Source organism: Eschrichtius robustus, chromosome 2 (assembly GCF_028021215.1).
Source record: "Eschrichtius robustus isolate mEscRob2 chromosome 2, mEscRob2.pri, whole genome shotgun sequence".
In the NCBI taxonomy this organism is placed as follows: domain Eukaryota; kingdom Metazoa; phylum Chordata; class Mammalia; order Artiodactyla; family Eschrichtiidae; genus Eschrichtius; species Eschrichtius robustus.
Window position 1 is genome coordinate 167,587,489 of NC_090825.1, and position 27,327 is coordinate 167,614,815.

General features: G+C 51.1%; 1 protein-coding gene across 1 annotated transcript in view; it reads left to right on the forward strand.

Annotated features, from left to right (window-relative positions):
* The window catches only part of CPAMD8 (C3 and PZP like alpha-2-macroglobulin domain containing 8), a 98,739-nt gene that overhangs the window by 1,595 nt on the left and 69,817 nt on the right, over positions 1-27,327 (forward strand). Inside the window, exons 2-13 of the mRNA XM_068534965.1 lie at positions 2,014-2,165; positions 3,890-3,912; positions 8,998-9,163; positions 9,240-9,292; positions 12,850-12,867; positions 13,294-13,348; positions 14,434-14,547; positions 15,651-15,735; positions 17,417-17,525; positions 19,975-20,202; positions 22,348-22,518; positions 25,190-25,318. Of these exons, the coding sequence (XP_068391066.1) occupies positions 2,014-2,165; positions 3,890-3,912; positions 8,998-9,163; positions 9,240-9,292; positions 12,850-12,867; positions 13,294-13,348; positions 14,434-14,547; positions 15,651-15,735; positions 17,417-17,525; positions 19,975-20,202; positions 22,348-22,518; positions 25,190-25,318 (1,303 nt within the window). The remainder of the gene's footprint in view (positions 1-2,013; positions 2,166-3,889; positions 3,913-8,997; positions 9,164-9,239; positions 9,293-12,849; positions 12,868-13,293; positions 13,349-14,433; positions 14,548-15,650; positions 15,736-17,416; positions 17,526-19,974; positions 20,203-22,347; positions 22,519-25,189; positions 25,319-27,327) is intronic.

Here is a 27,327-nt window from a genome sequence, read left to right on the forward strand (position 1 = left end):
CAACAGCTGTAATTCCTGAGTCGCAGGGAAAGTTAATTTGGTTCCATCACGTTCTCTGGGCCTTTGAGCGAAGACCCTAACTCAGATCTGGATACGGGCTTTAGAAGTGCCCAAGGAAAGTGAACACGTGGATTGTGTATGTCCCCCAGTACTCTTCCACATGCCGCAGGTGCTATGTGGGAGGCCCTGGGGGTCATCTGGGAGCTGGGCAGAAAGGTTCTGTCCTGAAGGTGGCCGTATTCCCGTGCTGCAGTGGGACAGGACACACAGGAACCCAGGGTCATTGCCCGTGCAGGTCGGTGTTGGAGTTAAGATAGTACACATCACGTATGTGGAGTGATTGTGTGCTCCAGACAGTACAGTTACGTACCCAGGATCATTGCGTGCTCTGTGCACTGCTGAGGCCAGACACTGCACAGGGGACCTCAGGGTCATTGCACCCTCTGGTCAGTGCTGGAGCTGGATGGTGCACATCACACATGAAGCAAGGGTCTTCCCATGCTTGAGGCAGTACATGTCTGTCCCAGTGTCATTGAATGCTGTGTGTGATGCTGGAGTGGGACAGAACATATAGGACGCAGGGTCAGTACACATTGTGGTCAGTGCTGGATCCGGACAGAACATCCATGAAACCCAGGGTCATTGCATGCTCCGGCTGGTGCAGTTACATACCCAGGATCAGTGTATGCTCTGTGCATGGCGAAGGCCTGACACTGCACAGAGGAACCCTGTCATTGCAGGCGCTTGTCGGTGCTGGAGTCAGACAGAACATCGGACCCCAGGGTTGTTGCTGGGTCCAGCCACTGCTGGGCAGTGCACCCATGAAACTAGGGTCTTTGCACACTCTTATCAGTGCTGGAGTCATATAGTGCATGGCATGTCTCGAAGGTCCTCTTCGTGTATGGTGTGTGGTAAGGGTCTAAATTCATCTCTTTGTGTGTGGACCTGGGGTTGTCCCAGAGAGGATGTTGAGAAATAAAAACATCTCTCCTGATCTCAGTGTTTGCCCAGTGTTTTCCCTTTCTCCTATTTCCTCCTGGTGCCTGTAGTTCTGCACCGTTGGAATCGTGCTGCCTTTGCTGCCAGGCTCCTGGCACTTGCCATTGCACTGTGAGTGGGTCCCGCGGTTATGGATGAGCCTTTGTGGTTTTCTACCTAAGGCTGCAAAATAACGGGGAAGCAGGAGCTCAGGTGGGGAGGACCTAGGCCTCCAGGTCCGGTGCCATAAGGGGACCCCAGGGCCCTCCCCTGCCTGGCTGTGTGATCTGGTGCACGTTCCTTCTCCTTCTGCAAGGTCAGCCTTCCCATCTGGAAAACAGGATAATAACGCCTCTCTTCCAGAAATGTCTTCACAGTCAAGCTGAGTCTTTTCAGAAAGAGAGAGCTGTTTTGACTCCATTGTTCACAGTGCTTTTCCTGTTTCAGGCCATTTAGTTTGTTTTCAGGGTCTTATTCTTAAAATTAATGCTGCAGGTAGTTCCTTGCTTCTTTCCACTGGGTTCCAGAGTCTGGCTGCCTGGGTTTGTAGCCTAATCTCTCACTGACTCAGGCACATGAATTGGCTTCTCTGGGGCTTAATTTCTGGCTCTGTAAATGGGAGATGTTAGCACGTCTCACGGGTGGCTTTGAGGATGAAGTGGGATCCTACCAGTTACTCAGTCTACAGGGGAGAGTATTTTAGTTTGTGGGTGTGGCATGTGCAAAGGTCCTGTGGCAGAAGGAGCTGTGAAAAAAGTCCAGAGGCTATAATGCAGAGATCGAAGGGGGTGTGGTTCCGGGTAGATCCAGAGAAGCCAGATTCTTACTTACTCGGGGGGGACTTCAAAGGTGAGCAAGCCTCAAGGAGCTCACAGGTTGGTAGGGGACACGGACACATAAAGTGACAGTGCCATCGGAGTGTGGTCAGGCATAGGTGGGAGTCCACCTAGGGTGCACCCTGATTTAGCCAGGTGACAGTGAGGCTAGGGATGGGTCAGAACCTTTGGCCTTCACTGCGGTTCTCCTCTTCTGCAGGGGCTATTTGATCGCTGCACCCTCCGTCTTCCGCTCAGGAGTGGAGGAAGTCATCAGTGTGACCATCTTTAACTCCCCAAGGGAAGTCATGGTCCATGCTCAGCTGGTGGCCCAGGGCGAGGCGGTGGCGCAGAGCCAGGGAGCCATCCTGGGTAGGTCCCTGGGGTGCCTGACCAGGCCTTCCCCTCGCTTTGCAAAGTGGTCTTTAGGGCTCAGGCAGTGTCGGCATTGCTTTGCTTCCTTCCCACCCCACCTCCAGAACCCTGGCAGGAGTAGGAGGACAGGTTGCATTCTCCTCACTTTACAGATGGAGAGAGTAAGGCCCAGCAGGGGAAGCCACCTGCCCAGTCTGGGAAATCAGAGTGCCTTGTTCCTCAGCAGCTCAGGTTCAGTGGGTGCAGATGTGGATAGACTTGGGCACCCTTTCGTGCCAGTTTTGGCTAGAGGTGGGAAGGGGGCCCAGAGGGAATCTTGTGACCTTTTCAGATCCTTTGTTGAGCTTCTAGCACCCCTGTGGTGTTAGACCCGGAGCTGGGCTCACAGCCAGCCTGCCACTGAGCTGAGCTCAGGCCCTCAGCCAGCCTCTCCCTGGCTCTCCTTTGTAAACTGCAGATAACAGCAGCGTTGGCCTCTTGGACAAAGTGTGGAGAGCAGGCCCCGGGCCTTAGGGCCTGTAGTCCAGCAGGGCAGGTAACTCATTCATCATGCAGGGTGTGGTGCGGCCACAGGAGACACCGAGAGATGATGTCAGGTCTCCCAAGGCCAACAAGGCAGCCTCTGTCCCCTGGGAGAGGGAGACTTGGGTAGGCAGGAGAAGTGCAGGCAGTCCCGACTCCACTGGCCAGTCCTGAAACCCACATCAGGTTGGCTTCAGCAACAGAGAGTTTATGGGCTCTTATAACTGGAAAAGTCCCCTGGCATCACTGGCCCAGTCTCCCAGCTCCACTTCTGGATGTGCCTATGTCTCCCCAAAGCAGGGAGGGAATGGCAGTTACAAGACCTTTGGGGAAAGTCCCAGGATTCCCTCTGATTGGCTCATGTTGGGTCATGTGCTCAATCCTGAACCAATCCCCATGACCAGAGGGAAGGCCTATGCTGATTGGCCCATGTGGGTCATGTGCTCAACTCTGAACCAAGTCCTGTGACCAGGAGGATGGCCCATGCTGATTGGCCCATTTTAGGACATGTGCTCAACCCTGAACCAATCACTGTGTCTAGGAGGAAGGCCTATGTAGATCTGCACAGAGCCCCAGGGAAGATGGGCAGAACCCACTAAACCTTAAGAATTAAGAGTTGGGTAGGTGGGCTTCTCCAAGAAAATCGGGCTTCTGCTAGCAGGAAATGGGGGAAATGGACACTGGGAGGCAAAAACAGTAGATGCCTAATTAAGTCCTGGAGGTCAAAGAGCCTGGAGAAGTGTCAGACGACAAATGGCTCAGTTTGGGTAGAAGAGAGAGGTTGATGGAAGACTAGTTAGATCCATTGGAGTGAGGTCCACTGGGGACCTCAGGCTCCGCTTTTTTCTCTCCACCTTTCTCCTTGTTCCTCTCCCGTGGAGTTTTCTCTTTGCTCCCCTCACAGCTTACCTTGGTCAGGGGCCAGGGGTGAAGTGAATAAAGTATGCAGGCTGGCCAACCTTTCCCTGAATAGCTTGGCTTTGTCCATCCCCTCCAGTCTTCAGTACTCTCCAGCTTGGAGGAAACCTCTCACTTCTGCCGATCTCAGCCCAGGCCAGACCAGCATGACCCAGGGTGTGTGTTTGTCCGCAGAAAAGCCCTCTGGGTTGAGAAAGCCCCTGTTTGTAAGACTGCATCTCAAGGAGGCAGGAAAACACAGCTCCTGATTTAACTGTTTTCATTTTATTTTCATTTTTTAGATAAAGGGACGATCAAACTCAAGGTAAGCTATGAATTTTTAAAATCAGAAACCCTACCTTGGAAATAAAGAATGGAACCAGAGAAGTTGCATGTGTTGTGAAAAAAATCATTAATGGTGATGTAAAAAAAAAAAAGAATAATGAAGGAAAAAACAGTTTACAAAAGGAGAAAACTCACCCATAATCCCATCCCTCATACTTTTCACTTTATCATGTTTCCCATAAATCCTTGTCCACATAAAGACATTTTCTTTCATAGTTGCAGTTAAAGGGTATATTGTGGTCTGTCATGCCATTTTCTCTTCACACGTTGCATAAACATACGTCCATGTTTCCAAGTCACTATAATTGCATCCTATTGTAAATAACATCCCACTGTATCTGTTTTATATACTAATTTACTAACACCTCCCCCTCACACACACATCGCTTGTACATGGTTAGATCTTTTTCTTGTTTTCAGGGTTTTGATAATGTAATCCAAAAGTTGAGAGCATCTTTGTGCGTAAAGCTGTTAACGTTCTGGATGCCTGCCTTAGACTGAACACCCTGAAAGAAGAACTACCAAATTAGGATCCAAGGCTCTTGCTGGGTCCTGTTGTGTCTTGGAAGACACAGCAGTGCACGTGCATGGCACCACCAGCTATACATTAGAGACCAAATTTCCTGCAGCCTTGTTGGCATTGAATATTATTATTTTAAAATTATTTTACATACCAAACTACAGGTAGGTCATTCTCTGCCATGGGTTTTTTAACTGGAGTCCTTGGATTTCAAGGCAGTCGTAAGCCCTGAAATTGTCGGCTTTTTCTGGGTTAGCTAGTCCTTAACGCTTACCAGATGCTCAAAGGAGTCCCTGAAAGGATGGGCTAAGTAGAGAATCATTCCAAATTGTAATGTGCTGTCTCCCAGTAATTAGAACGAAGTCCGAGGCGGTTCCTCTTCCATGGGATGGGATGCATCATTAGTGTCTAATTGCTGTGGGGCAGTGGTCTTCCTGCCCTCTTGTCAATGTTAGAATTTCCTCTCTAGAGTTCTCTCCCGGGGGTGAGGTTTGCAGGGTCTGGAGACAGTTCTGGTTGTCACAGCTTGGGGGGCAGGGATGAAGGTTGCTACTGGCTTCTAGTGGGTAGAGACCAAGGATGCTGCTCAAATCCTATAATACACAGGACGGCCCCTCCACTGAGAATGAGCCAGCCCCAGATGTCAACATTTGGAAAACCCTGGATAAATAGGCTAGAGCCGCCCCTGCCGGCTTCCTGTGAGCAGATCTGCTTTCTTGTGAATCAGAACGCAGGGCTGCCCTATCCACTGACAGATGAACTACTTACGGAAAAAGAAAGCCTCGTATATTTTATTTAGAGAAGTACTTTTAATAAAGCATATTGCTTACCAAAAAGAAAAAAAAAAAAGAAAAAGAAAGAAAGCAAGCAGAGCTGCCCCAGCGGGGTTAAGATTATGCTCTGTCCCCGGCCACCGCACATAAGAAGGCACTCTTCACAGGCTAGATGCTGTGGATTTGTATAAGAAACCAGTAAAGGGACATATAACTTTGGGAGAAGGGCAGGAGATCCCTAGACTGGAGACTTTCAAAAGGGTCTTGGGATCCTTAGCATTTAGAAGAGCTCTGGATGAACCTTTCTCAACTTGGGGGTTGGGGAAGGATGCTCCCCTCCCCCCCGCCCCCCGGGGGACAATGGCAGTATCTGGAGATATTTCTGGTTATGGTAGCTGGGAGTGAGGGTGCTACTGCCATCTAGTGGGTGGAGGCCAGGGATGCTGTTCAACACCCTACAGTGACGGGGACGCCCCCGTCCCCGTCACTGCAGAGGATGATTCAGCCCTAAACGTCAGTAGTGCCGAGGCTGAGTTGAGAAACTCTTCTCTGTGGAACCATGGTGTGGGCCTCAGACAAGAGAGAAGCTGCTCTTGTGGGTGTAGGATCCCACTGCCCACTACCCCGCCCACACCCCAGCCGTGCCTGCCCTGGGGACCTGAGTGCTTCCAGGTACAGGTTTTGGAAACCCGTGTTGTGGGGACCTAGTGTTGCCACTGACTGCCGCGGGCAGGCTCTGCCCAGTCTGTGTCTCATCCTTCTCATCTGTGCAGCAGCGAGGATGCCGGTAAGAGGCCCTTGATGGAACTTTCAAGAAAGCATACCTAAAGCCTCGTGATGTTTGTTTTATTCCGATTTTTCAGACTTAACCCGTGCATCTGTGTAACAAATGTCTTAAGCATCTATTCAGTTTCAAGCAGGAAGCTGGCCACATTCCCTGCTCTCAGCCACCAGCCTTATGGGTGCTGGGCAAAGGGGTGGGTCAGACAGTAAACCCCCAATTACATAAACATGATCACCTCAGAGAGTAGCAAGTGTCCTATTTTAGGACACTAAATGTTAATCAAATTCTAACATTTTATTTTGAAATGTGTCAGAGAAAGAGAATGCTGAGGAGTGGGGGGTAGACTCACATTTTATATGGCAGCAGGGCCCCTCTGAGCTGAAACCAGGAGGAACCGACATGCAGGAATTTGGGGGCAGGGCATTCCAGGCAGAGGGAACCGCCCGGTGCAAAAGCCCTGGGGCAGGAAGGAGGCAAAAAGAGGCAGCCAGTGGCCTGGAGTGGAGCCAGCCAGGAGCTCCCGTGAATAGTGGGAGGGAGATTTCCAATCTGTGGAATCAGCCTTTACCTGAATCCCTCTGCTTTGGATGGTTTCCATTTAGGAGAGGAATCGTGATACCTGTCGCCACCAACCATGGGTGTCTATCGTGTGCCATGCCTTTATAGTTCCATCACCCATCTGCACAACAATGTGTCGGAAACTCAGGGTCTAGTGAGTCTGGTGGCTTCTCTCTCGGGTATGTTTGGTGGATGCCTACGGAGTCCGGTAATCTGGGACTCACACCCAGAGCCCCAGGGGCCTCCCCTGTCTGGAGGGGCGGGGAGCTGGGCGTTCATCAGGGCGGTGGATCGGCCTGCCGTAGGACTGGCCCCTCCACACAGCCTTCCCCAGAGGACAGCCGCCCTCTTTCTTTAGCTGGGCCCCAACCCCCCCACCTTTGTACTCAGCTGCCAGCTACGCCAACTTTGCCTGGCCGTCTCCCTTGCTTGGATCTCGGCCCCTGAGTCCTTGGCTGTCACTGATGCTAAAGGAGCAAATGTGGATCACTGAGGTCAGGGGTGGGGATGGAGATCAGCTCAATCCAGAACCTTCCGGCAAGACCTCTGAGGGCTGGCAGGTGCAGGACCAGGTAGGAGCGCCACTTTGAGCTGAGACTTGATTGGGAATGGCAGCTCTGCAGCTTTCAAGACCCGGGGCGGGTCACTTCATGTCCCCAAAGGTCACATCTGATCCTTTCTGTTCTCAGGGACAGCTTATTGGTCCCAGCACCCATGACCCCCCGCTGGCACACAGCCCATTCCGCTCCCCCCCGCCCACCTCGCCTGCCAGCTCCTTCTTACCTGTCCATGCCTGCTCCCCTGGGTGGCCTGGGGTTTTTTCCTCCTTGCATGGAGGTCTTTGGCTGATGCTGAGTGGTTTCCAGAAACAAAGGCAGGTAAGGATTTGGGGGTCCAAGTAAGGGGATTATCCTCAGGTTCGTCCTAAAGGTTCTCAAGGTTAACTGCAGTTAGGAGGGACCCCAGAGTCCTGAGACGCCCCATCCTGAGGGTGGCAGGTGGGCAGGCAGGCAGACAGGCAGGGTCCCTCTGCTGCTGTTCAGAGCAGACAAGAGAGGCAGCCAGAGCCAGGTGCTGGAAGGATGGAGAAGGTCCTGGCATGCCCCGACCTCATCCATAAAATGGGCACACTGGTGTGAGGACTGGTCAGATAATTCACCAGGATACTTAGCATGGTTGCTTGCTGTGATGGTGACGAGGACTTTTTCACCCCTTGAGCAACCACACAGGTGGATGCTGACAAACAACTGGGAGAAGAACACCCCCGCACTTGGATGGTCTTAGGAACAGGTGGTGCTGTAGCTCCCAGTGTGAACTGATGACCACGTAACGTCCACCCGCCAGGCACCCAGGGATGGCCGCGAGCATCGCATTCATGGCACATGGTCACATCCAGAGTCGTGACTTTTGTTTGCTTTAGTCACAAAAGGAGTTTCTATAGGTTATGACTCACATGCATGGGTGTTCTGCTCATGACTTAAAAAAAAAAAAAAAAAGAGGGAATTATATAGGGTAGTTTCCATTCCCTAAATGTTGGAAATTTTGCCCTAGAAGAATTTGAACTCCAGGGTGAATCCTTAAGACTGCAGTGAGTATTTTTTTTGTTTGTTTTATCCATCTAGGTGGCCAAAAAAAAATCAACTTTTTTTTACCACTTTCACCATTTTAAAGTGGACAGTTCAGTGGCATTTAGAACATTCACACTGTTGTGCAACCACCACCCCTGCCTAGTTCCAGAACATTTTCATTACCCCAGAAGGAAGCCCCATCCCCATTAGCTGTCACTCCCCATTCCCCATCTCCCTCCAGCTCCTGGTATCCACTAATCTGCTTTCTGTCTCTATGGATGTGCCTATTGTGGACATTTCATATAAATGGGATTGTATAATGTGTGTGCGGTGTTTACAGGGAGACAAAGCACAGAGGCACATACATTATATACATAAATGAAGTATGAAAACACACATACATATGCATACATGTATTCATATGTGTATATGTATATGAAGGGGCTAGGGTCTCCATACCTCCCAGCTTACCAGCTATGACTGCATTTGGGTAAGATGGGAGATAATTCTTGTAGCTCTACAGGGATGAGAATATCTCTGCAAGCTTGCAGTGTCAGGAGAGGAGAAGGCTCTGTCTTGTCAAGCTAGACCAGTGTTTCCCCTTCGCAGCGCTGCTCACAGCCGTCCTGTGCATCACAGGGTCTTGAACAGCATCCCTGGCCTCCACCCACCAGATGCCCAGTAGCGCCTGCTCCCTGAAGCCGTGACACCCAAAACATCTCCAGAAACTGCTGAGTGTCCCGTGGGTGCACAGTTGCCCCCGGGTGTGCTCCCCTGCCCTAGACCTCCATGCTGCTTTCCCAATACCTGGGTACCTTCCAGGGTGACACCCCCTGCCCAAAGCTCTGTGCTCTACCTGCAGGTGCCCACGGGCCTCTGGGGCCAGGCTCTTCTGAAGGTGTGGGGCCGTGGTTGGTGGGCAGAGGAGGGCCCCTTCTTCCACAACCAGACTTCAGTGACTGTGGACAGCCGGGGAGCCTCCGTGTTCATCCAGACCGACAAGCCGGTGTACAGGCCCCAGCACCGAGGTGGGTGGCCGGTGCGCGCCGGGAGGAGGGCCAGCCATGGCCTGGAGCTGCCACACGCCTATCTCCTTTCTTCCAGTGCTCGTCAGCGTCTTCACTGTCACTCCAGACCTGAGGCCCGTCAGCGAGAAGGTGAGATTGGCTCCTAAAACCGTGGGCCCAGAACATACCCACCTGGGTTCGGCCTGGCCAGGGCCACCATCCACAACTGGCCTTTCCCCCTGCCTCTTCCAATTTCTACCTCCATTCTTGGTTTCTTCCCGGGGCTCCACGTCCCTTGGGGGACCCAGGGGAAGTTCTATGTGACAAGAGCGCTTGTGGGCATGCTTCTTCCGCAAGGGGCACCAGTGGTCCCCGCAGTGGGCAGTACCCCTCTGTGTGGGGTCGGGGCCGTGGCCCATCATTTAAAATCTTAATAGCCCTGCATTTATTTAACGTTTATTAGAAAGAAAATATGATTGCCACTTAAAACCCACCGTTTCTCCTTCAAAATAAATACACTCACATAAAAAAGGCATTGATTTTCTCTTAATTTTTATTTGGAAATAACTTCAAATGTACAGAAAAGTTGGAAGAAAGTCACAGAGAACTTCCCATAGGCCCTTCATGGAGCCCAGGGGTGGGCAAACTTCCTGTAAAGGGCCACGTAGTAAGTATGTTCGGGTCTGCCAGTCAGAGGGATTCTGTCACAACTTAAGTGGACTCAGCTACAGACAACACGTGAATGAATGGGTGTGCCTGGGTGCCAATAAAGCTTTATTTACACAAACAGGCAGAGGGCCGGATTTAGCCCAAGGGTCATAGTTGGCTAAGCTCTGATCAGGAACAGAAGTTCTCAAACTGGAGTGTGCAGCAGAACCACCTGGAGGGCTTGTTCACATACAAGTGATTGGGCCCTCCCCAGAATTTTTGATTCAGGAGCTTCCTGGATGGGCCCCAAGGATCTGTATTTCTAACAAGTTCCTGGTTTCTGCTGCTGCCCTGGGAACCCACTTTGAGAACCACGTATCTAGATTCACCAATTACAAAACATTTTATGATATTTATGTGCTTTCTCTCTCAGTGTGTGTATACACATATATGTACATATACATGTATTTTATGTATATATGTACATGTACATATATAGCTTTAAAATTATTTTAATGATAAATCATTTGAGAATAATTTGCAGATATCACATCTCTTTGTCCCCAAACACTTCCTGTATCCTTTAAGAGCAAGAACATTCTTTCATACAACTAAAGTACAATCATTACATTTAGGAATTTTGACATTGATACAATAATATTATCTAATACAGAATCCATATGGTTCCAATAATGTCCTTTATAGCATGTTTCTTTGCTGGTCCAGGACCTAGTCTCTGACGACGTGTCGAATTTAATCATCATGTCTCTCGCATCCTTTACTCTGAATCAGCTCCTCAGCCTTTCCCTGTGTTTCACGGCATTGACATTTTGGAGACTCCAGGTAGTTGTTTTGAATGGTGTTCCCCAGCGGGCTGGTCTGCTGGCTTGTTCTCTGCAATCAGGTTCAAGTTGTGCGTCATGGGGGAGGATCCACAGGAGCCGTGCTGGTCCTCCCCAGTGTGTCGTATCCCGAGGTACCTGACGGTAGCTCAGATAGAGTCTGCCTGGTTTCTCCCCGCAAAAGTCACTGTTTCCCCTTTGTAATCAGTAAGTAATCTGTGGGGGACACTTGAGGCTGTGTGGCCACCCTGTTACCAGTCACAATGATCACCCGCTAGTTCTAGCTTCCACAGATGAGTTCAGAATTACATGAATCAAAACTTGCTACGATGCTTGCAAAGTGGTGATTTTTCCAACTCTGTTGCTTCTTCTGTATTTATTAGTTGGCATTCTGCTGCAAAGAGGCGCTTCAGAAGGAAAGAGATTGTAAAGGAAGAGATTTAAGTAAACTGTACATATCCAGAGCAAAGATGGGAATGCAGTCTGGGGTGACATCAGTTGAGGGGGTCCCTGAGGGGTCACGTGTACAGTGCTTACTGCGTGCCAGGCGCTGTTCTAACACTTGGGGCACATGATTGAGCAGAGCAGACCCAGACCCCACCCCAGGGGGCTCATTCTGGAAAATAATCCTGCAGAGTTCCCCAGTGGGCCCCAGCCTAGAAGCACAGTTCCATTGGGTACACACAGCTTTTTCTTAACTTTCACCAGCCCGAGTTTCCACACTACTTTTTTCATTGGATCTTTGAATGCACTTGCCCACGTTTTTGACACAGCCTTGCAAACTCACCTCAGTGCCTGAGGTCCTTCTGCCAAAGGAAGGCTTCATACCCAACTGCCCCCTCCTGGTGGACATTTGCTTGTTTCCAGGTTTTGGTCATTGTCAGAAATGCTGCCATGACTGTTTTTATGCTCAAACCTTCTTTTCCACTGGTGTGTCCTTCCTTAGGCGCAGCTGGACCCCAGGAGTGGGATACTGAGGTCCACGGCCAGGGAGGTGTTGAAGGTCCCAAACGTGTATGTTTCTGAGCGGATGGTGCTGAGTCTCTGTGCCCAGTTGTTGGAGGGGGTCTTCTGCCCACAGCCTTCCCCGGAGAGGGGGGATTAGGGGGATTAGTGACATCAGCTCCTGCCTAATGTCCAGTTTTTGCCAGAAACGGCTTCCCACAAATAATAGAAGGAAGGGGCCTGGATGTATGTGTGCAGCTGCCTATCTTCCTCTGGAGGTTGGTGGAAGTCCAGCAAGGACAAATCACAGGACAATGAATTCAAATCATTGAATTCAAAGCGTAAAGCTTCCAGGTGCCTCCGGGCTCGACACGGACACCCCTGGACAGCCCTGAGCTGATGGGGACGGATCTGCGTGCACAGGGTCAGCTATGCATGGGTACCAGGCAGGGCATGTTGCTGGGTTCAGGCGGCACAGTTGTGCAAGCAGTTGACCTTCACTGGAGTCAGTGTTGACTGTTCAGTTTGACATTGATGGAGCTAGAAGCCAGGCTCCAGGCAGGTGCTGGGGGTTCAGGGATGAAAGCGTGCATTCCAGACCTTCAAGGAACCTGGCATGATCCCTTGAAAAAACAACCCAGCTGCAACATGGGAGGGCTGCCTGGAGGAGCTGTCCCTGGTTGGGGCGTGGGGGAGTCTGGAGAGGAGGGCAGGGCTGTGATGGGGAGCAAGGAACACAGAGGTTCCGGATGGGGCTCGGCCACCCTCATTGCCAGTGGCCACTGGCAATGAGTTTGCTCAGTGACTTAAAGGGCAGAAATGTATTCTTTCCCAGTTCTGGAGGCCAGAAGTCTAAGATCAAGGTGGGGGCAGAATTGGTTCCTTCCAGGGACCCTGAAGGAGGGATTTGTTCCAGGCCTCCCTCCTTGGCTTGTAGCTGGTCATCTTCTCTCTGTGTCTTCATATCGTCTTCCCTCTATGTGCATCTGTGTCCAAATTTCCCCTTCTTATGACACCAGTCCTGTTGGACTGGGACCTATGCTAGGGACCTTATTTTAACTAATCACCACTATAAAGACCCGTCTCCAAATACAGTCACATTCTGAGACACTGAGCCTGAGGACATCAACATGTGAATTTTGGGAGGAGGGGGACACCATTCAACCCATTACAGAACCTGTGCCTGTCCCGAGGGATGAACACTCAGCATGCACGGAGGACTCGGGTCTTATGGGAGGGTTTGCTCACTGCCTCTGTCTGTCTCTGTTGCAGCTGGAAGCTTATGTCCTGGTGAGTGGCCTGCCCCTCTGCAGCTGGCTCAGAGACAGTTAGCCGCTCTCTGCAAGACCTGGTCTGTCTTTGCCTAACACCCACCCTCTGGGTTGATCCCTGCCTGCCCCGGCACCCCATAGACTGGGACCCGGTCCATCCTGATCCCTGGGTCCACCCTGGGATAAACCGAGCTTGTGTCTGTCCATCTCTTTGTAGATTTGCATGCAGCTCCCTAAATGAGGAGGCAGGCTGGCCCTTTCTGCCACCTTGTCCTCAGACAAGTCCCTTCTATGCCCCAAGCTTCTGTTTGCTTCATGTAAATAGCTAATCTTGGGGCCTGCCCTCCTCACTTGTCCTGCCCTAGAGAGCAGGCTTGGAAGGTCCGCATGCACGCCGGGCACACACAGGCTGCCTTGAGTTTACTGTGCATCCGTCCCCCTGCAGGACCCCCGGGGCTCACGGATGATGGAGTGGAGACACTTGCAGCCCTTATGCTGCGGTAAGTCTCTCTTCTCATCCTCTCTCCTAATTCCTTCTGTGGTTTAGGGGCTGCACCTTTGGGTGGCAGATGTGATAAACCTTCCAGGAAAATAGAATGTGCTCTGTCTGGGCACCTGCCGCTCCTTCCCTGCAGCGTTCGGACCCTCCACCCACATTTCTCTGTGCCTGGGATCCCAGCTGGGGATCCTCCTATAACTTGAGATCTTTCTGGAATATCAGGGCCTTGTTTGTCGGCACCCCCCACCTTCCTCCTGCTGCAGATCTTCCTCGTCCTCATCCCCAACCCAACACGAGACAGTTCTTTTCCAGCTCTGAGTCAGAAGGCTTTGCTTTGGCTGAGGAGCTGGCATTTTTTTCTTTCTCTATGACAATAAGGGCCATGTAATTGACATCTCCCTTTGTGCTTTGGCCCTAAGGGAAGTGGAGTCCTGGGAGAGGGGAGCTGTAGGTGGGATTTGGGGAGACTGAGGACAGCTGTGCACCCTCGACCTGGGAAATGCACAGACATGACAGACCCCTGAGTCCTGCTCGGGGGCTCCTGGCCCCCGCATGCCTCTGTGAACCAGACACAGAGAATGGGGTCTCTAGCCGACGTGTGGGCTGTGGTGGTTTGTGCAGTGTCACGCACGCCTCCAGGTCTCCTGGCCTGGCCTTGACCCCTCTCAGTGTCCATTTCCCTCTTCCTGATTCTGAGATGCCTAGAGAGGGCTGCCAAGTAGGGACAGGGCTTGTGTGATTCTCTGTCACCAAGGGAACGACTCGGGTGGGGAGCAGAGTGGGTGAGCTGGATGGCCTGTCTCTCTGGCTCATCCAGGTCACTGCCTGCACCTGGCCTTGGCCTCAGGGGTCCCCCAGGAACCCGAGGTGCAGTGTCTCGCTGCTTCCGCTTCAGACTGCAGAGGTGCTTGTTCTGCACAAATCCCCGCCAGCCTCGGGTGGCTTCTGGCTTCCCCGAGGGACTGTTCGGCCAGGGGGAGGCGCAGGGTCCCCGGGGCGCCTCTGCCCTGACCTCACCACCAGATGCCAGGCCCTCTGCACACTCACTTGCCCCAGGATGAGGGGGGGGCGTCTCTCTCCACACAGGCATCACCAACATGACCTTCCCGTTGTCTGACCAGCCGGTACTGGGAGAATGGTTCATTTTTGTCGAAATGCAAGGCCACGTGTACAACAAGTCCTTTGAAGTTCAGAAGTATGGTAAGTCGGAGAATCTTAGGACCCTAGGATTTCAGATCTGGGAGAAACCACAGCCCTAGTGACAACACACATGACAAGGGGGATGATGGCAGGAGCTTCATTCACTGAGGGCTCAGTAGGGCCAGGCACGATATGGAAGGCTGGGCCTTTGTCATGTCTTTTAAAAAAAATTGTAAAATATATGACTTCATACAAGTAGAATCATAAGGTATTTGTCTTTTTGTGAGTAGCTTATTTCACGGAGCATAATGTCCTCAGGGTTCATCCATGTTGCAGCATGTGTCCGAATGTCCTTCCTCTTTAAGGTTGTCACTTCCTTTTGTTCTTTCATCCTTGTCCTGAACCTATGAGGTATCTCCATTTTACAGATGGGGAAACTGAGGCTGAGAGAGCTGTTAAGGAAACTGCTCAAGTAATAAGAGCTGGGGAATGAACCTGGGCCAGAGCCACATACTCTGCTTCTGTGCTAAAATTCTCCCTTATGGGGTCAAGGATTTCTCTTCCTTTCACGAGGCAGGTCTTGGAAGGAAAATCCTTAGCGGTCAGGGTTATGGCTTGCAAGCCACAGAAGCCTGGTGCAGACTCAGTAAGCAAAAGGAAAGGGTTATAGGCTCGTGTAACAAGCTCTCAGGACCAGAGTCTTCACGTTTCCTCCATTCTGCTCCTCGGTGTCCATCTCTCCGTGGGCTGTGCAGGGGGACGAGATGGCTGGATGTGCCCGGGGCAGCAAAGAGTGACCCTTTCCAGCTGCAAGCACCCTCAGGATGCCCCTGACGGGTCCAGAAGCCTGGCTACTTGTGCACACCTGGGATGGGCTGGAATTGGCTGCACTCAATTCAGGTGGCCTAAAACTGATGCTGCACGGCCCCCTGAGAAAAACGATGTGCCGGTCCCCCAAAGATAGGAAATAGATGCGGCCGGCAAAATCCCCAGAGAGCTGCCCGTGCTCAGCAACGGGTGGTGTGGATTCCTATGGTGTCAGCAGCATAGAAAACCCCAGAGTTGGCTTTGTGTTCCTCCCTCCCATCTCTCCAGTACCCTTCTGGGGCCACCCCAGAGGTGGAAGCCACCCTGCCTCCCTCCTCTCTGCTCTCTCCCTTCAGTGTTGCCGAAGTTTGAGCTCCTTATTGACCCGCCCCGATATATCCAGGACCTGGACACTTGTGAGACCGGCACTGTGCGGGCCAGGTGAGAAAGAGGCGGCCACTGTCGGTGAGCCCTTCCCACTGTGGGCACGCCCCTGCCCTTGGACCCGCCCCTTCCCAGGCAATGCTCCTCCCCTAGGACACGCCCCTCCTCCAGAGCACACCCATTCCCCTTAGGGCTTGGTCCTCCCCTAGTACTTGCCCCTCCCCAGGTAAGCCCCTCCTCCAGGCCGTGCCCCTTACCCTGCGGGCAGCATCCACAGCCAGTGGGCTGACCCGCCTAATGACCAGGAGCCCGATGTGAGGGTCGACCAGAGGGAGTCAAGAGGCTCTGTCCCTTTCTGGGGCCCCTGGGAGAGCCCTACATGGCCCGTGTCCCCGCCCCATCTCTGCCACCTGCCGGAGGTTGTTGCTGAGACTTCTCCCTCGTGTGTCTCCCCTGGCTGTGTGTGTTTTAAAATCCAGGGAAGTGCTGGATACATTTTTTTTTTTTACATCTTTATTGGAGTATAATTGCTTTATATTGTTGTGTTAGTTTCTGCTGTATAACAAAGTAAATCAGCTATGCGTATACATATACCCCCATATCCCCTCCCTCTTGTGTCTCCCTCCCACCCTCCCTTTCCCACCCCTCTAGGTGGTCACAAAGCACCGAGCTGATCTCCCTGTGCTATGTGGCTGCTTCCCACGAGCTATCTATTTTACATTTGGTAGTGTATATATGTCCATGCCACTCTCTCACTTCGTCCCGCCTTAGCCTTCCCCCTCCCCGTGCATGTCCTCAAGTCCATTCTCTACGTCTGTGTCTTTATTCCTGTACTGCCACTAGGGTCATCAGAACCTTTTTTTTTTTTTTTTTTTTTAGATTCCATATATATGTGTTAGCATAGGGTATTTGTTTTTCTCTTTCTGACTTACTTCACTCTGTATGACAGGCTCTAGGTCCATCCACCTCACTACAAATAACTCAATTTCGTTTCTTTTTATGGCTGAGTAATATTCCATTGTATATATGTGCCACATCTTCTTTATCCATTCATCTGTTGATGGACACTTAGGTTGCTTCCATGTCCTGGCAATTGTAAATAGTGCTGCTGGATACACACGTTTTATACTCTAGAAAATACTATCAAAATTCTGGGTGTTATTTTTAAAATTTTACTCCCATTTTGCCCCTGTGTCCCAGTAAGCAAGTGTCTCCACTGCATCAGGCATGACATACATACATTTAAGTATTTTACCAACATCTCTGAGAGGATGGTTTTATTCTCATTCTCCTGGTGAGGAAACCAAAGCTCAGAGAGATCAGATCTCTGGTTCAAAGTTGAACTCCCTGGGCACTTAAGCCCAGCCAGCCCTTCCTGTTGTCTACGGTTGCTCGATCCTCTGTGCTGCCTTGCTCCAATGTGTGGCCAGCCTCAGTGGTTGTCTCATATACCCTGCTGCTTTGGGTCCAGAGTTCCTCTCTGACCCTTGGTCTCTTTTTCTGTCCAACATGAGGCTTGGTGCAGAGGATCACAGGGCCCTGACATGATCTGTCCTTACTCAGGGCTACAGGGAGGGCTGTAAGGATGGAATGTAGGATGGGAAGCATCCCTGGATTAGCCACTGTACCACTGACCACATCTTGCAGGGCCTGGCCTTCCTGAAACTGACACCTCCCCCGCTGTCCCCTGGGCATCTCCTGCTTGTGAAACTTACTACCCTTTGTCCTTTGGTTCCAGGTATACCTTTGGGAAACCTGTCTCGGGGACTTTAACCATCAACATGACTGTAAATGGCGTGGGGTACTACAGCCAGGAGGTGGGGCGCCCCATCCTCAGGACCACCAAGGTGAGGAGCAGGAACCCTGACCCATTTGGTGGGTCCCTTCCCATCAGCTTCAGCTCTGTGATCATCCGTTTTATTTTGCTTTCCAAAACAGTTTAGATGGTGGGGATATTCCGATGATAAAATTCCTGCAGGCTGAACATAGAGGCTAGAACATATAAAAAAGGAGTAATAAAGTCGACTTGTCCTCTGATAGGCAGACACAGCCACTACTGGTATTTTGATGTGTTTCCTCTTAGGATGTTGTGTGTAAAGTTAAAAAAAAAGTTTTCTTGAGACATAATTCACATATCATAAAATTCAAATCCCTGTATAGAATGTACGAGTCGGTGGTTTTTAGTATATTACAGAGTTGTACAACCACCACCACCATACAGTTTTAGAATATTTCTGCTAACCATCCCCCCACCCCCGCCAATCTCTCACATCCTTTTGCAGTTAAGCCCTGTTTGCATCTCCAGCCCCTGACAACCACTTACTTACATACTCTGTCTCTGTGGATTTCTGGACATTTCATATAAATGGAATCATGCACCATGTGACCTTTTGTGTCTGGTTTCTTTCACTCAGCCTGATGTTTTCAAGGTTCATCCACATTGTATTGTGTGTAGGTACTTCATCCTTTTTTATGGCTGAGTAATATTCCGTTGCGTGGTTGGACCACATTTTGTTTATCCGTTCGTTAGCTGATGGACATTTGAGTTGTTTCTACTTTTTGGCTATTATGGATGATGCTACAAACACTCATGTACAAGTTTTTGTGTGGCCAGATGTTTTCATTTCTCTTGGATTTGGAATCCCTGGGTTGTATGGTGTGCAATGAAGTGAAGACCGTCCAAACAAGAACAAGCAAAGGCCATTTATTCGAAGCTTGCAGCAAGGGAGTCAGCCACCGTCACCTGTGTCTGGCAGAGACTCAAAGGCAGGTGGAGAAGTGGGAAGGCTTTATAGTGAAAGAAAGGGAAGGCTTCCAGTGTGCCATGATGGGAGGCTATTGGTGTGCAGAAGTCATGGGCGGGTAACTAGAAGCAGGCATCCAAAGTGAGTGATGAGGGGTGCATATGTGGCTTTTTCCAGTTGGTCTTAAGATGGAAGTGGGAGCCAAAATCAGAAAAAATGTCAGTTATTAATCTGGTCCTGGCCATTTGGGGCTGGTTGTTGCGGGGGTTATTGTTTTGGTTGCTATTGAGGTAGGGGTCTGACTTCTTACAAGTCTGACTTATAGATACAGTTGGCCCTCCCATGTCTGAGGATTCTGCATCCCAGGATCCCAGATTGAAACTCTTCGAAGTTGGTTGAATCCGCAAATGCGGAACCGCAAATACGGAGAGCCGACTGAAATGGGTCGGCTTTCTTGCTGGTGCCTGCAGAGTGTGGGTCCGAGTTCTCTTTTTTCTGTATTATCTGGTCCTGGTCCATTCGTATATTCAGTCTCTCAGTGGTGTCTCTGTGTTTAGTTGTTTGAAGAACTCCCAGACTGCTTTCCAAAGTGGCTGCATGATTTCACGTTCCCGTGCATGTAAAGTTTTATAACCTGGTTTTTGTTTTTCGTTTTCAACTTAACATTAAGTTGTGAGTGTGCTACTATGTAACATACACACACGTCTTGGAGATTCTGTGCCTCTGTAGGCATTAAACCCTGCCAGTGCCACCTCCTTCCCATTTCCACCCGAAGGTACTTCTTCATCCCTTTGCCGCCTGGGATGTGTCCCCCCTCTCTGTCCTTGAGGCTTCTCTTCTGTAGAGTGGACACCCTGGCCCCTCACCTCTTTCGTGCCTGGTGTTGGTGCCCTTGGTATCCTAGCCGTTGTCCCTGGAGGCTACCCCTGGTGGCCCTTGTCTTAATTTTCTCCTTTACTGAGTAACTCACTCCACAGCTGTTTGTGGATGTGGATTATTTGCCAGCCTCCGCCCCCAGGTCCTGAGATAGGGGTTGATTGAGGGGGGTTGTGTACCCCAGGCGTGGGAGGCGAGCCAGTGCTCCAGAGTGTGGCTGACCAGGTTCAAGTCCCTGCCTGCAGTCTGGCCCGAGGGGTTGTCTCACCTTCTGCCCAAGGAGCTGACTCCCTTCCTCCTGGGACATAATGCATGTCCAGCCAGGGATTCAGTCCCCATGCAGTGACTCATGGCATAGGTCGGGTGGGTCACCGAGTGGCCCCCTGGCCCTCCAAGCAGCCAGAGCCACCTACTTTTTTTTTTTTTTTTAGTATTTATTTTGTTTGGCTGCGCCGGGTCTTAGTTGCGGCACGCGGGATCTTCGCTGCGGCATGTGGGATCTAGTTCTCTGACCAGGGATCGAACCTGGGCCCCCCAGACTGGGAGCGCGGAGTCTTAACCATTGGACTGCCAGGGAAGTCCCCAGAGTCACCTACTTGAGCTCTGTGCTTGCGAGTCGTCTCTCAAAACCACTCCAGCTCCCGGCGAGCATGACCTGTGGGTTTCCCACCTCCAGATCCACGGCTCCCAGGACTTCAACATCTGTGTGAAGGACATGATCCTGGCTGATGTCCCTGAGCACTTCCGGGGCACCGTCAGCATCTGGGCCATGGTGACCAGCACGGACGGGAGCCAACAGGTGGCTTTTGATGACTCCACCCCCGTCCAGAGACAGCTGGTGGATGTCCGGTACTCCAAGGACACCAGGAAGCAGTTTAAGCCGGGTCTGTCCTATGTGGGGAAGGTAAGCCCTGGGCGTGGTGCCCAGCAGGGGCTGTCAAGGTCACAGGCTCTGCGCTGCCTCCCAGCCCAGCTCCTGCCCAAGGACCACTGTGTAACCACTGCAGTGCATGCCGCGGGCCCCAGAGCCGTGACTTGGCTGAAAACCACGTCGTTTGATTGTGCCAGCAGAACTTTTGCCCTCTTGGGATCAAGGGACTGCTTTGCTGAGTGTGATGAGAGCTGGTACCCAGGGCAGGGGACACTGGACATTCTGCTCCACCTAAAAGCATGGTTTCCTTTAATCCACATAGTTAGACATTCCCATACCTAGAGCGTTAAACCAGGATGTTACGTATCCACTTATTATTATTATTATTTTAACATCCTTATTGGAGTATAATTGCTTTACAATTGTGTGTTAGTTTCTGCTTTATAACAAAGTGAGTCAGCTATACATATACATATATCCCCATATCTCCTCCCTCTTGCATCTCCCCCCCATATACACTACCAAACGTATCCACTTATTAAATCACCTTCCTTAATTGGGTTGACTTTATCTCTGGATGACTTAACAACTAAGTCCCTAAAAGGCAGATCCCCGTCCCTGAGACTAACTGATTCAGATCCCCTGTGGGGAACAGCATTTTGAACAAGCCCCCATCTCCCTCCCACCCACCACACCATTTTTTCTACACAGTAAAGTTTGAGGTGACTAGAAATTCAAGATCCTTATCCTAATTGCTGAACTGGGGCGTCTGTGTTTCAATTGCAGCTGGGGGAGGCAAGGCCAGTGGAGCCTAGCATCACCTCAGGGGGAAGCTGGCCATGCCCTCTAACCCCTGCCTCTGCCCAGCACCCACACCCTTGTCCCCTTTTATGTTCCATGGGTCACCCACAGGATCCTAGCGGTCTGTCCTCATGCTGTGTCCTGCTCCTTCTGCTCTGCTCTGGGACCTCTCTTTTCTCCTCCATGATGAGATCTCAGCTCCCACTGTCCCACACACAGAGACATGGCTTGCGTGCCCCTGGCTTTGAGGGTACCAGCTTGAGTAGAAGCTAAGGCACCATGTGCAGGGTCAGATTGTGTATGAAGAAGGGGCTTGGGGCTGTCCATTCAGTGAAAGGGGAGCATTTCACCTACACCCAAGAAATTTTCTACTGTCTGCCTGAAAGAACGGAGCTGAAGCTGGTCACCCCATCATCAGATACCTATACAGTTGAGGGGTGCTCCAGGGTCCTTCAGGAACCACTGACCATATTTCTTCACAATATCTGAACCCCTCATTCTGACTGCCTTTTCTACCTGCCTGAATGAGTGAGGTCTGAGAGTCACGTGGAACTGTCCATGGCATTGCCCGCCCCATTCTTACCTGGCTATGGCACCAGGAGAATGGCTGGCATGTGGTGATTTGTGCCTTGTGACTTCTTTGCCAAGTCTAAGGTCATAAAAGTTTTCCCCTATGTTATCCTTGAAGTGTTTTGTAGTTCTAGCCATTACATTTAGGTCTCTGATCCATTTTGAGTTAATTTTGTTATATGGTGTGAGATAGGGGTTCAACTGCATTCTTTTGCATGTGGAGATCCAGTTGTCCCAGAACCATTTGTTGAAGGAATTGTTCTTTCCCCATTGAATGGTCTTGGCACCCTTGTCATAAATCAATTGACTATAATCTTTTTCTTTTCTTTTTTTTTGCTGTGCCACTCAGCATGCAGGATCTTAGTTCCCTGAGCAGGAATTGAACCCATGCCCCCTGCAGTGGAAGCGTGGAGTCCTAACCACTGGACTGCCAGAGAATTACCCCTCACCATATTTTAATCTTATTTTTTTGAATCAATTGACTATAGATGGGTGGATTTATTTCTGGACTCTCAGTTCTTCTACTCCACTGGTCTGCATATCTGTCCTTGTACCAGTACCACGTGTCTTAATTATTGTACCTTTGTAGTAAGTTTTGAAATTGGGATGTATGAGTTCTTGGTTCTTTTTCAGGATTGCTTTGGCTGTTTGGGGGCACTTGCAATTCTGTATGAATTTTAGCATTAGACTGTTGATTGCTGCAAGGAAGCTGGCTGGGAGTCTGCTGGGGGATTGGGTTGAATCTATAGATCCATTTGGGAAGTGTTGCCACCCTAACCACGTTGAATCATTGGTGACTCTTTCCAGGTGGAGCTGTCCTACCCAGACGGCAGCCCGGCTGAGGGGGTGACGGTCCAGATCAGTGCAGAGCTGACGCCAAAGGACAACATATACACCACCGAGTCTGTGTCCCGGGGTGGGCTGGTAGGGTTTGAAATCCCCTCCATCCCTGTGTCAGCCCAGCACGTGTGGCTGGAGGTGGGTGAGTCACCTAGACCCTTGTCATTCAGCCAGCAGGCATGGATTTGGTCCCTCCTCCAGGCCATGCTCGGGCACTGGGTCAGTGGACCTGGGTCCTGCCCCTGCCCTGAGGGAGTTCAAAGTCTGATGGGGGAGGCTGATAGGGAGTCAGATAACCCAACCACCCCAGAGTGAGGCGGGAGGCTGAGAAGAGATGAGGGTGCCTGGCTCCTGTGAGGGGATCTTCCCAGGTGGACTCCTGACAAGGAGGAGGTTCAGCCAGGCTGCTTCCAGGAAGATGGAACAGCATATGCAGAGCCCCAGAGGCCCACAGTCCTAGTGTAATTGGATCCTGCAAATGCCCAGCCAGCCAAGCCATTTCAAGAAGATATGGAGGAGGGAGTCAGTGGGGCTTCCCCTCACCTCACAGGGGTGCTCAGGGCTTACCCAGAAGGCAGTCTGTCACTCCAGCGCCCATAGTGGGGGATGTCTGGGCGGGGCCACAGGTGGGAAGACGGGAGGTGATGATGGAGAGGACACTGAGCCTGGAGCTGTGGAGGTAGAATTGGCAGGACCTGGTGTCCCCTTGTCAGGGGAGGGAGGAGCAGGTGTGGTAAAGAGGATGTCCCAGCCCTCACCTCTCTAGCTGGTGGTGGGCGTGGTGGCCCCACGGACACTGGCATGGGGGGGACAGAAGGCAGCTGAGAATAAATGTGTAGGTGGGAGCCAAGGACACTTGTGGTCACTATGTCCCCTGTGGGCGACATATCCTTAAAGATTTTTAACAGCCGGGGATCCCCAGACCACCGACACTTTTTACCACCTGGCTACAAATTTGGAGGTTCCTGCTACCCCACTACCTTACAATTACAGCAACTGTGGACATGTAACATTATATTCATTTCAGGTGTTCAAGATAATGATTTAATGTATGTATACATTGTGAAATGACACCACAATATGTCCAGTTACCATACAGTTACACTTTTTTTTTCTTGTGATGAGAACCTCTAAGATCTATTCTTTTAGCAACTTTCTCAAATGTACAATACAATATTATTAACTATAGACACCATGCTGTACATTACATCCCCAGGACTGAATTTATAACTGGAAGTTTGTATTTTTTGCAATTACAGTTTTATTATAGCAAAATGATACAAATTAGGACCAACCAAAGAGAGAGACACACACGCATAGGACGAGAGCTGGGAGGGTCCCAAATTTGTAGCTTCGTGTGCTGTCCCCATGGAGTCGGGACACGTCACCCTCCTGGCACTACACACGGAGCACTGCCAACGGGAATGCTCACTCCCACTTCAGTGTCCACAGTTATTATTGGGGTTTCATTACATAGGCTTGATTGATTAATCATTGGCCCCGTGACTGAACTCAGTCTCTAGCCGCCTCCCCTCCCTAGAGGTCAAGTTGATACCACATCACGTGGCTCAAAGCCCCAACCCTCTAATCCCATGATTGGTCTTTCTGACATGATTGTCCCCATCCTGAATTATCTCATTAGCTCATATTGTCAGGACCCACCATGAATAACAAAGACACCCGCATCACTTGGGAAATTTTAGGGGTTTAGAGGCTATCTGCCAGTAACTGAGATAAAGGTGGGCCAGCTTCTTTTTTTAATTAATTAATTAAGCTGTGTTGGGTCTTCGTTGCTGCACGCAGGCTTTTCTCTAGTTGCGGCAAGTGGGGGTTACTCTTCGTTGAGGTGCGGGCTTCTCACTGCAGTGGCTTCTCTTGTTGCAGAGCATGGGCTCTAGGCATATGGGCTTCAGTAGTTGTGGCTCATGGGCTCTAGAGTGCAGGCTCAGGAGTTGTGGCTCACGGGCTTAGTTGCTCTGTGGCATGCGGGGTCTTCCCAGACCAGGGCTCGAACCCATGTCCCCTGCATTGGCAGGCGGATTCTTAACCACTGCACCACCAGGGAAGTCCCCAGCTTCTTTATTCTTTATCACACTTAGGTCTTAGACTACCCCCCTCCTGCCCCCACTTCTGGCGTCTCTCTTGTGTTAGCCACACTTTTCCAGCAGCAAGTGAAGGCAACAGGTTCAAACTCCCAAAGGAGCAAAAGTAATATAACTGCCGGTCCCTGGGGCGTGAAGGGGGAGGACGCAGAGCTCCAGGTGAAGCAGCATCCAGAGCTCTGGGCATGCTGTCCAGCGCGGCTGCTCCCTCTCCTGACCACCATCTCCCCTGTGCTCACTTCCCAAGCAGGTTTTACCCTCCGAGAAGCCACTGAGGCTGCTGGCAAGCCCAGGACATGGGCTTCCCTAATATGCCCATGATGGAACTGTCTCTCAGTGGCCACGTGGGCCACCTGCCGTTGCCTGAGCCAACCCCCAACACCCTGTGGCCAGCCTTGGACACTTGCTTCCTGTGGAGCTGGGGAAGAACAAGCTAGCCACACTGGACCCCATACTCTGAGAATTGGGGAGGAGGTTCTCTAAAGGGAAATTGGAGCATGAGAGGATCTCGCTGCAGGGCAGGGCAGGCAGAAGCATGGAGTCGGGACACATCACCCTCCTGACGCTACACACAGCGCACTGCCAATAGGGAAGCTCACTCCCACCTCGGTGTCCACAGTTATTGGGGTTTCATTACGTAGGCTTGATTAAGACCCCCTTCCTACACCAAGCATCCAAGCCTTGATCAAATACCCTCTCTTCTTTAGACCAAGGTGACAGCACTCGGCGGAAAGCTCGTGGGGGCCCAGTACCTGCCCAGCTACCTCTCCCTCAGCAGCTGGTACTCCCCCAGCCAGTGCTACCTGCAGCTGCAGCCGCCCTCCCTCCCCCTGCAGGTAAGGCTTTCAGGTGTGCCCTCCTCGAGCAGGACGGGGCCCAAGAAGCAGCGTGCACGTGCCTCCAGGGGACCTGCACGTGCCCCAGCAGGGTTAATGCTGATGCTGACACAGGAGCCCCATCCCTCCAGCAAGGGGAGTATGCCACGGAATGAATGCCTGTCATTTATTTATGATGGACATACAGGCCAAGGCCAGGGTTTACTGTGATGTCACCTGCCCTCAGGGTCCTGTTGCTCCCACCCATGAGACAATTCCCCTACTGTTGGCCCTGGTTCCCCACTGTCTGGAGTTTCTTGTGCAAAGGCACCGGAAGTCACCCACCAGACGCTTGCAGACACACCGAGTGCAAAGATGAGATGAACTCAGAGCTGGGTCTCACGTTAGTTCTTCCCAAGTCTGTTGTTCCATGATCCAAATTAAGTAAGATGCTTGAAGATGTGTGTGGAAATAGGGATCTGTAAACACTGAGCAGAAAATACGGAGACTTCCCATATACCCACCTCCCCTGCACGCAGTTTCCCTGATTATTACCATCTGTTAAAATTGATGAGCCACTATTAATATGTGATTATGAACTAAAGTCCCCAATGTATGTCAGGGTTCCCTCTTGGTGGTGCACATTTTATGACAAATGCACAATGTCACGTATCCACCGTTACAATGTCAAACGGAATGGTTTCACTTCCCGAAAAATCCACTGTGCTCTACCTATTCATCCCTCCCTCCCTTCAACCCCTGCAAACGCTGAGCTTTTCACTCTCTTTATACTTTTGCCTTTTCCGGAATGTCATAGAGTCAGAATTATACAGTGTGTGTCCTTTTCAGATTGGCTTCTTTTTTTTTTTTTTTAATATTTATTTATTTATTTGGCTGCAATGGGTCTTTTTTTTTTTTTTGGCTGTGTTGGGTCTTCCTTGCTGCGCAAGGGCTTTCTCTAGTTGCAACGAGGGGGTGCTACTCTTCATTGCGGTGCGTGTGCTTCTCATTGCGGTGGTTTCTCTTGTTGCGGAGCACGGGATCTAGGCACGTGGGCTTCAATAGTTGTGGCACGTGGGCTCAGTAGTTGTGGTGCATGGGCTCAGTAGTTGTGGTGTATGGGCTTAATTGCTCCACGGCATGTGGGATCTTCCTGGACCAGGGATTGAACCTGTGTCCCCTGCACTGGCAGGCGGATTCTTAACCATTGTGCCACCAGGGAAGTCCTGTGCCGGGTCTCAGTTGCAGCACGTGGGATCTTTGTTGCCACTTGCGGGATCTTCGTTGTGGCACGTGGGATCTTTTTTAGTTGCGACATGTGGGATCTAGTTCCCTGACCAGGGATTGAACCCGGACCCCCTACATTGGGAGTGCAGAGTCTTAGCCACTGGACCACCAGGGAAGTCCCCAGATTGGCTTCTTTCACTTAGCAATTTGCATCGAACTACCGCCGAGTCTTTTCCTGACTTGAGAGGGCTTTTCATTTTCGTGGCGAATTATATTGCATCATATGGTTTGGATCAACTGCGGTTTGTTTGTCCCCTCACCTATTAAACGATATATACGTATATGTACGTTTTATAAAGCACTCCGTTAATTCCCCTACTTGATGCCCTGAGGGCTGAGCCTGGCTGCCGTGGGTGGTGGCAAGCTTGCCAGCATTGCCTCTAATGGAAACCACTTGCCGATGGGACTCCCAGGCCCTACCAGCCCCGTAAACCTCTGAGACCCCCTCTCTGAGGGTGCTGCCCAGACCCGAGGGGCCCCTGGGATGCAGCTCGGAGGAACTGAGACGGCAGGTCTGCCTATTCCCTGGGCTTAGTGGCGCTCTGTGGGGGCTATGAGAATGAGAAACTCCAGTGAGATCGTGCCCAGCTTGGCTGCACACGCTGTTCTTGTTTTAATACTGTTTAACCATCCGTGCAGCATGGGGATGCTGGTGTTGGCCACCGTCCTGTGGGGGTGGGAAGGAGTCCTGTGTCATGTCTGCTGGGACCACTGTTCCCGTAGGCGAGGACTTGGCTGGGCCG